Source organism: Mytilus edulis, chromosome 3 (assembly GCF_963676685.1).
Source record: "Mytilus edulis chromosome 3, xbMytEdul2.2, whole genome shotgun sequence".
Classification (NCBI taxonomy): domain Eukaryota; kingdom Metazoa; phylum Mollusca; class Bivalvia; order Mytilida; family Mytilidae; genus Mytilus; species Mytilus edulis.
The window spans coordinates 106,205,455-106,218,841 of NC_092346.1; the positions used below are offsets into that span (position 1 = coordinate 106,205,455).

Genomic DNA, 13,387 nt, shown 5'->3' on the forward strand with positions numbered 1-13,387 from the left:
AAAACACTAAAAATAACAATAAACCTTTTGACAATCTTACCAATGAAGAACGGACTGCACTGAAAAACTTACGATCTAACAACAATATCGTTATTAAACCTGCAGACAAGGGCAGTGCAGTGGTTGTCATGGATAAAACTGCCTATATTCAAGAGGCTGAACGACAACTTAGCGATGCAAGGTTCTACCAAAAACTAGACTCTGATCCTACTACATCTTTTAGCAGAGATATTACTAATAGTTTGGTAGAAATGCATGCCGATGGTTTCATCGATGACAAAACTCTTGAATATTTGAAACCAGAAAACCCAAAACCGGGGAGATTTTATCTATTACCTAAAATTCATAAGGCCAATAACCCAGGAAGACCTATAGTTTCAGCGAACGGTCATCCGACGGAAAAAATATCGGAATTTGTTGACTTCCATCTTCGTCAACATGTTGAAGACTTACCATCTCACATCAAAGATACAACCGATTATCTTAGAAAAATGCAGGCCTTAAACCCACTCCCCTCCGACACGACTCTTGTTTCCATGGATGTTACCTCCCTCTACACTAATATTCCACATGCAGATGGCATCGATGCATGCAAAGAAGTTTGGAATTCCAGACCAGTGAAATATCCACCTGCTGAATGCCTGGTCAAAATGCTCACGCTGGTACTTAAGAAAAACAACTTCACTTTTGATGGAGATCATTATTTGCAAGTAAATGGAACTGCCATGGGCACCAAAATGGCTTCGTCATATGCCAACATATTTATGGGCAAATTAGAGAAACAACTCCTTGAAACTTCCATCGAAAAACCGCTTTCCTGGTTTAGATTTATAGATGATGTGGATATGAAATGGAATAAAAGCGACGAGGATTTAGACACTTTTATCACTCATGCCAACAACATACATCCAAGTATCAAATTTACTCATGAGAAGTCTAAATCCAAAATCGCCTTCCTCGATACTTCAAGTTCGCTCACAGAGGGCATCATATCTACAGATTTATATTCTAAGCCTACTGACACTCATCAATATTTGTCCCCTAAAAGTTGTCATCCTGCTCATCTTACCAAGAGCATTCCATACAGTCAGGCACTTAGAGTCAAGCGAATATGCTCCAACACAGAAACAACTAAAAGACAACTGCGTAAACTTGAAACTCGCTTGAAGAAAAGGGGCTACAAACACAGAAATATCAAAAAAAGCTTTCAGAGAGCGGAGCCTCCAATGATAGCTTTTAGGCAACCTAGTAGTCTACGGAACCTACTAGTGCGGGCTGAAGTGTCTGATAATAGAAGTACTTCTGGAGAATGTCGTTCGTGTGGAGAAAAACGCTGCAAATGCTGTTTACAGATGCAGCATTCGTCAACATTTCACAGTAAGGCAACCGAAAATAACTATAAGATATTTTGCAATGTTACCTGCAAAAGTATGAATGTTATTCACATACTAGAATGTTCGGTTTGTGGCCTCCAATATGTTGGTGAATCAAAGCAGCCTTTCCACAAACGCCTCAATGGCCATAGGAGTGATATATCTAAGAAGCCACTTCTTCCAGTCTCTCAGCACTTCAGACAGTCAGATCACAAACTTGATGACTTTAACCGCATGAAAATTCTAGTGATTGAACAGAACATTCACTGGAGTGATGCACAGCGACAGGTTCGGGAAAGCTTTTGGATAAAGGAACTTAATGTACATCACCCAAACGGCATCAATAAGAAATACTAAAAGTTTTGTTTTCACTTATTTTTATTGTTAATATACACAGTCACGTATATTGATTTATAGTGTTTTGTTTAAATTATGATATTCAGGATTAAAATCAATCGACCAAAACTTACCTGTATTATCACCTGATCTATTTTCACACCTTATACATTATGTATCAGTATTGTTAAAATTTGTGACACAAGAAGAAGGCCATTTGTTGAGCCGAAATATTTGTCAACACGATTTTATAACAACATTTTCGTTTAATAACACCTTTTATCGCTATTTTGTTCATTTTTCCTTTGATCTTTTTTTGTGATATTTTTCATATCATGCTACTCGGCTTGAGATGGAAAATTATTGCTAGAAACTAAGCAGGCACGTGGCGTTGCTAACGAAATTGACATGAAATTGACAACGTCGTCATAGGTAAAATAGCGATAAACAGATTATCATTGGTCATCTCAACTCGATTGCCTTTCTCGCTTTCGCCGTCCCGGCTCAAGCGAGAAAATCAATCTCGTTGAGATGATCAACGATAATCTATAAATATCAGTACCGTTGTGCAAATCTTTAGACTGATATAATTTTTTCCTTATCTGCATAGTATCGCCTATTCTAGACGATCCGGTACATAGTAAATTTGCTGGTTGGTCCTTTTTATAGACTTTTATATATATATATATATATATATATATATATATCAAATAATGTCAATCATATATCAATGAAAGAACATATATTAGTCAAAATATTGGGGAGCGACATTTGTTTTTTGAAGAATAATTGGATAATATTCGATAATTTTTTTTTTCAGAATTCAAATACTCTGCAAGAATTTTATCCGTTTATTTTGTATGCTTTATTCTTATTTATAAGGTACGTAACATTGTATATAAGGGAGAGAGAATAATTAAAAAATGGATCAATTTAAAAATATTGAAAGAATCTTTAAATTCAGTATTTCGGAGTTTTACTTTTTTTTTTTTATAAAATCTCAATTGAAAATTTGGAATATCTGTTGATGCAATTTAACAATTGATGTCTAAGTATAATTTCTTTTATATCCCGAAAATATGTTTTCATAAAAAAAAAAAGAACATACGGTATGGTATGGTGACCTCTGAAAACATATACTTCACAAGTATTATAGAACAATAAACATTTACGGTAGATATCATCATTCTGAACAATAAACAAGTATTGAAGATAATTTATCATCAAACTGTTTAATACATATTTATTGAAGATATCCCCATACTAAACAATACACATGCATTGTAGATATCTGCAGAGTTTCTCTTTTTTCTGGTGCCCCTGTTTGATTATTTGTTGTTGTACCTAGCAGCCATTATGGAGTATATAGGATGGTACCCCAGTATTTATGACACGCCAGATATAGAATCAGCAAGAACTCTACTGTATATTGTATACTATTCTGTTGACTCTATGAAAAGTACGTCAATGTCATTTTTAAATAAATCTTATTTCCATACTTTCATAACTTAGCGCAGTTCATATTCATTTGGTTGCTGTATGTAGTGTTTATTTGTAAAAGCAAGCTAAGTTTTATAGTTTTAATTATCTTTTTATTTACTGAATTTATTTTTTTATAATGGTTAATGGAATCGACTGTAAGTTATCAGTAGTTTACAATTGATATCTATTAAAACAAATTCAATTATTATTTGAATAATCTTCATATAAGTTTTTAGCTGAGTTTAACTGTTTTTTGGTTTTGTTTTTCAGTATGTTTCATTTGTGCCTGTGTCATTGAAGTATTACTGTCTTGTATGATAATTTTCCACATGATATCTTCCTACAGGTAAAGGATTTAACTTCTATTAATGGATACAGTTTTCTGTCTTTTCGCTTAATTGCTGGTTTGTTTAATACCGTGTTGTGTCTAACGATTAGATAAATAGAATGAGCTCCAAACAGATTTAGAAATGTGGAGAATGTGTGTCAAAAGCAATTGAAATATTCTAGTAAGTTTGGATTATTTTTACGAGAGAACAAGAGGTTTGAAAAATTATCTCCCTATATATGTTGCAATTGGAATGTTTAACTTGAAACATTTGTTTACTGTGATGAAATTTGAGAGAAAAAAATTCAAAGGAAAATCTTTGAAATATTTTCATTACACATATCTGTCAAATTGAAATTTTTTTCAATGTTATACATTCTTTTTGTAAAGCAAGGTTTTACTTTTTTTCCTTAAAAAATTAATTGAAATAGTATGTTGTTCTCTTTAGGAAGAATCTTATTGGATTATATAAAGGATCCAAAATACACATACCTCCACGATCAGAGAAAAGTAACCCAAGTATAATGGTAAAATATAAGTAGCTATAGAAATGAAAACAATGTCCCTCTTTTATAGGAATTGAGGGATTTGCACGTATTACTATTTTAACTCTTTTACAAAGATATACTATTGACATATGGAGTTCAGCATACAGGTATACTAGTATGTCGACTACTATTGACATATGGAGTTCAGCATACAGGTATACTAGTATGTCGACTACTATTGACATATGGAGTTCAGCATACAGGTATACTAAGATATACTATTGACATATGGAGTTCAGCGTACAGGTATACTAAGATATACTATTGACATATGGAGTTCAGCATACACTAGTATGTCGACATCTCAAGTTGTTCCTTCTATGTATACTAGAAGAGATTGCGATTACTGATACAATGTAACGAATGCATTTTTACCACTGAGTTCATTAACCGTCAAATTTGGTAAAATTTCAGTTAATGCAATGATTCATAGTCATTTATAATAGAATTAACGGTACCAATTTTCTTGCACCAGATACAAAATATTAGGAAAACCTACTGCGTTTAAAAAGATTTCGGCACAGAACATTTTATCAATAAGACTTAGAATAATTGGTCATAATTACATTTATTATGTGAATATGTTAACAAGCTCTGTTACGTACGAATACCTTTACTTGATAGATATAAGAAGATGTGGTATGAGTATGAGTGCCAATGAGACAACTCTCCATCAAAGTCAACATGTATGTTTAGGGCGGAATACGATTTTTAAGTTTTTCTGTATCTTTGACAATATCTTTTCGAAATTCGACATTCGACATTCAAATACTTATATTGGCAAACAAAATAAAAGTATTAGTATTACAAAAAAATAATTTAGTTTGAATAAGACTTATGGATGTAGCTTGCCCGCTCTCTATTAAACTATATTATAAACGAGTCATTACAATCATTTAGACAATAAAGTAAGAAACATTGATTATAGGCCTCATTTCTATTGTAGCGGTTTACTTTCGTTTTCGCCTGGTATCCGTTGAATATATTTTCTTTATAAATTCTTTATGAATAAACATTTCAAGTTACTAGTATAAGAAAAAATAATACATTATGAAATGTTTCATATTCGTATTAAAACTAATGTGAAATAACTTGAATTTCCTTACTGTTTTTGCACTTGAAATATTGTAGGTTGGAACAATGAGGTACACAGGATATCAAGTTGGGTATATATTGTGGGGTAAGTACATCAAAAATGAAATACCTTCTTTATTTTATCAGCAAAAGTTAAAAAATAAGATGGGGTCAAATTAGTATTTACAAAGAATAACTTATATGCGGAAAGGAGGAAAATGAACAAACACCAAGTAGACAACCATTGCATTATTACATTGTGATGTCCTACTGCATTATACATCTAAAAGGGATGAGAGATACCAGAAAGAGACACAAACTCACAAATCGAAAACAAACTGACAACACCATGGCTAAAAAAAGGAAAAAGACAAATTAACAAACAATAGTACACAAAACACAACATAGAAAATTAAAGATTAAACAACACATTATCTTTGTTTTACGATGATTCAAGAATGATACGAAATATAGGTTACAATAATAGACTGAATTGTTCGAATTGACCCCCACGATAACCAAACTTTTCACCACTGTGTAATTCTTTAAGACTCTTGAGTTCAAAGTGTCACATGAAGACTTACAATGTTGATAAATAAATTTTGAAATGTAATCATAGCTAATTATTTTCGTCCCTTTGAATTATTTTGTTGGATATCTTATGCAATAGTCAATATTCTTTTTTGTGTTATGTTGTTTAATAGATCTTATACAGTGGTCAATATTCTTTCTTGTTTTCTATTGTAGGATATCTTATACAATGGTCAATATTCTTTCTTGTTTTTTATTGTAGGATATCTTATACAGTGGTCAATATTCTTTCTGATTTTCAACGTTATCGCCTTAATAATTAATTTATACAGAATTGGAGCTGCAGATTTTATAACTAATCTTATAAAACAGTTATGGTAAGATTGTGCAAATAAACTCATCATAGATACCAGGACTAAATTTAGTATATACGCCAGACGCTCGTTTCGTCTATTAAGTTGACTATGAATATTTGTATCACAAAAACGCTGAACTCCGAGGAAAATTCAAAACGAAAAGTCCCTAATTAAATGACAAAATCAAAAGCTCAAACAAATAAAAAAAATGATAAAAACCTGGCATCTTCCTGACTTGGTACAGGTATTTTCTCATGTAGAAAATGGTGGGCTAAACCTGGTTGTATAGCTAGCTAAACCTCTCACTTGTATGACAGTCGCATCAAATGTCATCATATTTACAACGATGTGTGAACAAAACAAACAGACATAATAGGTAAAAATGTCAAAAATACAGCAGTCAACATTGTGTAACAATCCAAATCACCAAACACTATGTGTGTGCTTACTAGCAAACTGCTTAATTAAGAAATGAGACTCTTCAAAATTGATAAACTATGACAGGTCCTAAATTCATTTGGATTTGATTATTTTTTTAGCTACCCCACTACGGACCCTTATGAGATAATTTTTATTTTCCTATATTTTGTAGATCTCTTTACGATGAATTCAAAAATACAACGATAAAAGAAAGTCAATAGGCTTGTTTTTCTCTCAAAGGAAGCGAAATACCTATTTTCCAAGATGTATTCCACGAAAAAGAAACCCTAAAAACACGAACAGTTATCACTGTACTTTAATAATTATAAGAAAATGTGGTATGGTTGCCAATGAGACAACTTCCCATCAAAGTTCAAAAATGAAGTGGATGTAAATCATTATAGGCCTCCGTAAGTGAGAAATATATCCTTTGTTTACCCCTTGTTTGACGTGTTTGAGCTTTTGATTTTGCCATTTGATAATGGACATTCTGCTTTGAATTGTTTTAGAGTTCTTTATTTTTGTTATTTTACTTTTAACGGGTTTAAATATATCTTTTTAGAACCTAGCCCTCCCCTTATATACTTGATCATGTGAATTACAAAATTTACAGAACGTATAAGATAAAAATCTGATTACAAAATCATTTACCTCTATAGTGCCAATAAAATATTCAAAAATATCCCCTGGTATTATGATAAAATTAGATACAATGCGTGCGGTATGTATGTTTTGTCTGCAACTTGTACATCAACGGTGCTGGAACCAAATCAGTAAGAGAACGAAATCTCTCACATGTTAGTACCAAATATGAGGCAATAAATGTATAGGAATTGAACATTAAATCATTTAAGTAATTTATGAACATTTATTTCAGTATAAAAAGGTAAAATAGTTTCCAAGTTAGATCGAAAAGAAAGGACGTCCATGGAACGTGAAAATACTAAACGCTCGACTAAATAAACCAACAAAACGAATGGAAAACAATAGATAATATCGTGTCAAGGAGTTGTTTTTAATAATGAAATCAATCTAAAAGAACATATGCTGGTATTAAAATTACTAGGATCACGAACATACACAATTATCAGACGAGGATTTGGGTTTATATAAATGAGACACCAGCGCAGCAAATTAAAACATCTGATGAATGTTGTACGTTAAATAAAGTAACGGCAATCTTCCGTATCATATATCAACCTCTTAATCGCCCCAGTGTCGATACATTTAAGAGGGTGTCTATGGAAAAACCAGGCAGTGGATGGCACATGACAGTTAAATTTTGTTTTTCTATTAACTGCAACAAAGAGAGAAAGAATACATAGAATGCACTGAAAATTCATTGAAAAGGGGAGATAACTCTTCATTTTGTACACAGTTTTGTTGCGTTGTTAGTGAACTTTAAAATCATTTTCTGAGCCATCCACTGTTGATTCAAAAATATCATTGACATATATCTCCTTTGTATGATATAAACATTGCATTGGAACCAAAAATTAAGTGGGTAAAAAATTATGTTGTGCCACCCATATCATAGGATTTGCCTGATATTTACTTGGACAGCCTCTTAAATGTATTTAACACCGACTGATAAAAATATGCTACCAAATTCCTCAATTTGATTTATCCAGACGAAAACTTCTTCCTTGACAATGTAATATCATCATATTTCTATTGTTAGGCCAGCACCAATAACAGCTTTAGCATTAAACTTGATCCAGATACTCCTGGCAAAGTTTGTGTTTTTACAGGAAAGAGGAAACCTTCTGGCGATAGATAATAGGTAATGAATGATGTACATGTTTATAGGTAAAGGATGATATAAATGTACATACAATGCGTGGAATTGTGTAAAGTTAAGTCAAATTTATTTAAAAAGATGTTGTTCTTTCGAATAAGTAAGATTGGTTTACAATATCGATACAACGGGGTATCTTTTTTTAAACTCTTTTGGCTGTGTTTATATACTTCATTATTGAAGACTATGATACATTGGTTTCACGGCATGCAGATTTTAGTTTGGAGAGTAAAAATTAAATAAATAGTGCAACTAAAATTAAACCTACAAATGTGATGATAAAAATAAATGTTCACAACGTCACAGGTAACATAGGTTTGCAATAATGATCAACAAAAAAAATCAAATACCATCAATATTGGTTCTTAAGTATCTGAATGATTATCCAATTTTATTGATTTAATTTTGTCATTCAATATGCATTTCTTTTAGCTTCTAATGCTCTATAAACGAAATAATTGATAATAATAGCACAAAGGACTAAGCGTTTATTTGCTATTAAAATAAAATTCTGAAATAAAGACCAATTCGAACTCACTTCTATTTCAGACGAGGATTTTTCTTTTTAACCTATTTTGTTTTCTTCTACAACACCTTTTTGGGGGTAGTGTCATGTCTCCTTCGGATAATCAAAGCGATTGTGATTGGTGCGTTATTCCTGGGACGCCTTGATCATAGTACACTACCGCGAAGGTTCCAACTTATGGATCCAGGTAAAAATATGATACATGTATATGGAGTTGAATCTTCTCCCTGTAAAAAAATTAACAGATATATTTAAATGTCTCAAGCAAAGTGTGTATGTAAACCAAGGTTGTTTAAGTATGTGAAAAATCGAAAAGAAGTATTTGTGTTTTATATAGTATAAATATCTGATCATTTTACGCTATGTTTTCTTCTACCTTTTCCTTGTCAAGAGTTATCTTTTATCGTAACTTCATGGTTTTGATTAATTCATTTTGTCACATTTTAGGAAGTTTGGAGTTGATTACATATCTAGTCTCGGTTAAAGCCATGAATACATTTTTATTTTAAAGCGTGCCAAAGTTAAGGCGCCGATCTATTGCTGAGTTGTTGTCTGTTTGATGTACGTCCTGCATCACCTTCTCTGTATTTTGTCGTCCGTTGTCTCCTATCACCTTTTATAGAAATCGCTTCCTATGAAATTACTGGGCCGAATTGAACGACACTCAGTCATAATCGTATAAGGAGTATCTAGTTTAAACAAATATGTCTGATCATTCCGCTTGGTATCGCTCATATCCATCAATGATAGAAATAAAACATAATACAAAGGAAGTTATAAACCATCAAAGAAAAAGAATATATAACCAGGTAGAAATGTTCTGAATTATCTACATATCGTCCATTTTTACACAACTGTCACGAAGACTTCTTATATGAGTTATTGCCCTGAAATGACAATACTTTTCAATAAAATTGAGAATGGAAATGGAGAATGTATCGAAAAGACAACAACCCGACCATAGAGCAGACAACAGCAGAAGGTCACCAACAGGTCGTCAATGCAACGAGAAATTCCCGCACCCGGAGGCGTCCTTCAGCTGGCCCCTAAACAAATATATACTAGTTCAGTGATAATGAACGCCATACTAAACTCCAAATTGTACACAAGAAACTAAAAGTTAAAATAATAAAAGACAAACAAAGGCCAGAGGCTTCTGACTTGGTACAGGCGCAAATATGCGGCGGGGTTAAACATGTTTGTGAACCCTCCCCCTATACATCTAGCCAATGCAGAAAAGTAAACACATAACAATACGCACATTAAAATTCAGTTCAAGTTTGACAATTATCTTTAAAACTTTAATCGATAAAGAGAAACTGTATACACTAATGATCAGTAGGACCCGCTCTACAAATAAAAGTAAATAAAGCACATTGACGCCTCATAGGAGTTACTGCCTTGAAAGACGATTTTATTTCCCATTTATAATAGAGATTTTTTTAAACTAAATGGGAAAGAGAGAAACTGTTAATAGCAAATACGATAACGATACAAGATTTAAGTCGTGCATATTATAATAATTTGAATAACTTTTGTCGTACAAAGAAATCTGTACATTGGTTATTAGAATAATTATGCACTTTATTGTCAGGATTTGATGCCTATGTTGGATTCATGCATATGGAGAACGCTCATTTCAATCCTATAGTGCTAACGTTTCTGTCTCTGTTGAAAAGGAAGACAGATAGTGACACTAAAAACAAGAAAGGGATTGAAAATGGTAAGTCTGTACTATTTATATGCATATATAACATATGTTTAACAATTGTTCTGATGTATGTAAAACAAAAAGTGTCTTGGTTTGAACAGAAAAACATGCTGAAACGAATAGTGTCCAGGTAAGAACAAAACAAAATGCTACAATAAAATAGTGTCCAGGTATGAACAGACAACATACTCAAACAAATTCTAGTAGGTTCCAGTTATAAACAAAGAAATATGCTCTTACAAATAGTATCCAGTTATGACCAGAAAAATATGCTACTGTATGTCAACAGAAAATTTAAGGGTTAAAACTGCAATAAAAATGATAACAACAACATCGATAAATAAACCATTATGACTTATTTGTCAATTCTTAAATTTGTATTGTAGAACTTTATGACGTCAAATACAACATGAAAGGTCACCCTCATAGATTAGCCATCCGTAGATGGCAGCTTTCATGTATGTTGCATTATAATCCTCAACTACGCATAATGAGAAAACAGTATTTATCTAACCTTCGACCTAGTAAAGCTGGTATTGTTACGTCAAAAAATGAAGTCAAAGACAAACCTTCTGTGTCAGTGGTATGTATTAAAATAATTGTTTTGAAATTATAGTGAAAATGTAAAAATGTAAAAATCTGAATGAAAAACGAAAAACACTTATGAACCACATCAACAAAAGACAACTACTGAACATCAGATTCTTGACTTAGGACAGGTGGAAACAAATGCAGCGGGTTTAAACTTTTTACTATGTACCAACCTTCGCCCTTATCTGAAAAAATAGTATAACATTACAATATAAAGAAGACGCACTATAAAATATCAATTGATATAGCTATAACTCAATCAAAAGACATGTTAACGCAAATGAATACATACACTAAACGACTACATTTGATATATGACACAATGTAAAAACAAAATCATTCAAATAAGGGGTTATATGTTTAACAATTTTGAATAAAAAATAAATAGGAAAAAATGCCGCCATATAGAATATATGTTTATGTCACTACTTCAACTTTCAAAATATTTGTCTAAGTACGTGTACCTTTGTATTGAACATATAGACATTTATCTATTTTATTTACTTTATTTGCAGACAATTCCAGGAAATGAAAGTTTGAACCCAGATAAATGCTTTTTATCAGCAGCCATTTTACTGAAACTTGTATAACATTTAGTGAACATATTAAAATAAACAGAAAAATGTATATAAGGGATAGAAAAAGTATCACAATTGCATAAGGCTCACAAAAAGTCGAACTATCGTTTAAACGACAAATCACAGGACTGAACATTGGAATAACGAAAAGTTACACGACTGGACATTAAAATAACGAACGATCACACGATTGAACTTTGGAATACCGAAAAATTACACGCTTACATTAATACCGAAAAAGTACATTACCGAACATTGTATTACCGAAACATTACACGACTGAACATTGAACTACCGAAAAATTAGACGACTGAACTTTGGAATACCGAAAAATTACACGCCTGTAAAATGCCTGTACCAAATCAGGAATATGACAGTTGTTATCCATTCGTTCGATGTGTTTGAACTTTTGATTTTGCTATTTGACTTTCCGTTTTGGATATTGCTTTGTTTCATACACAAGAATGGTCAATGTAGACACATGAACCTTTACTTAGGGAGTGGTTTCATACACAAGAATGGTCAATGTAGACACATGAACCTTTACTTAGGGAGTGATGAATCGTGCTTAGTAAAAAGTCTGTCTGATACAAGCAAACACTTTCTGAAACTGACATTATAAAAAGAAGGGCGAAAGATACCAAAGGGACATGCATATTCATATGTAAAAAAAACAAAGAGACATCGCTTTGGCTAAAAATAGTATGTACACAAAACTAAACATAAAAAACTAAAGACTGAGCAACACGAATCCCATTGAAAACTTGGGTTGATCTAAGGTGCTTCGGACGGGTAGGCATATCCTGCTCCTCTTGTGGCATCCGTCTTGTTGTTCGTCATGATCATGTTATTACAAACCTGGTTATCAATAAAAGCAAGTAGTATACCGCTGTTAGAAATCCATAAACCGATTGAGAAAAATAATCCGGGTTACAAAAGAGGAGAACTACGACACAACAGAAACACAACATTTAAATGTAGCACACACAGAAGTGAACTATAATATAACAATGGCCATTTTCCTGGCTTGGTACAGGATATTTTAAGAAAACAAAATGGTAGTTTGAACCTGGTTTTGTGGAATGCCAAACCTCCAGCTTTTATGGCAATATAACATTCAAATGACAACGTATAAAATGACAACATGTAAGTCTTATTCGGTAAGTCACGTAGACGGATATTTTATAACGGTAAACCAACTCTTGATAACTTCCGTAAAAAATACGAATGGATGACTCAAATTTCACTACTTGAACTAGTTTTAAAGCTGTATTGTATGCAGCAATCCTCTATCACGGAAATCATCTTAATACAAGCCCTAGCATATCGTATCAACTGGGAGATGTGTACTACGTATGCATGCCCTGCTGGAATGTTGCTACAGGAAAAAAGAAAATTCACAAATGGGAAGTTGAAATCATGTCTTTTGTCATCAAGTTTTGTTTTTAACTAATTGTCGATTTCTAGATGTTATTCAAGATATGAGTCAGACTTAACTCTATCTGTTGTATCCTTTTTCTCAATTGCGATAGGTTATATTCGAATCATTATAGCAGAAATCAAAGTTAAAGGATACAACTTACTTCTGTTCTTTCTTCCTTAGTAGTTTCCCTTTTGAAGTTACTCTCATATAAGTATCCTTGAAAGATTGTAGAAAGCCAAGTCTGAATAATCGTGTAGGTTCACCGAGAACATGCTCAAAACATTCGCAGTGCAGACGGAGCCAAAAGAATAC

General features: G+C 32.5%; 1 protein-coding gene across 1 annotated transcript in view; it reads left to right on the plus strand.

Annotated features, from left to right (window-relative positions):
- LOC139518113 (receptor for retinol uptake stra6-like) overlaps positions 1–11,706 on the plus strand; it is a 32,739-nt gene extending 21,033 nt beyond the window's left edge. The window contains exons 9-19 of the mRNA XM_071309782.1: positions 2,530–2,591; positions 2,997–3,168; positions 3,462–3,537; positions 3,968–4,046; positions 5,199–5,247; positions 5,935–6,049; positions 8,130–8,231; positions 8,796–8,959; positions 10,367–10,495; positions 10,870–11,066; positions 11,590–11,706. Of these exons, the coding sequence (XP_071165883.1) occupies positions 2,530–2,591; positions 2,997–3,168; positions 3,462–3,537; positions 3,968–4,046; positions 5,199–5,247; positions 5,935–6,049; positions 8,130–8,231; positions 8,796–8,959; positions 10,367–10,495; positions 10,870–11,066; positions 11,590–11,664 (1,220 nt within the window). The 3' untranslated portion in view covers positions 11,665–11,706. The remainder of the gene's footprint in view (positions 1–2,529; positions 2,592–2,996; positions 3,169–3,461; positions 3,538–3,967; positions 4,047–5,198; positions 5,248–5,934; positions 6,050–8,129; positions 8,232–8,795; positions 8,960–10,366; positions 10,496–10,869; positions 11,067–11,589) is intronic.
- The last annotated feature ends 1,681 nt before the right edge of the window (positions 11,707–13,387 follow it).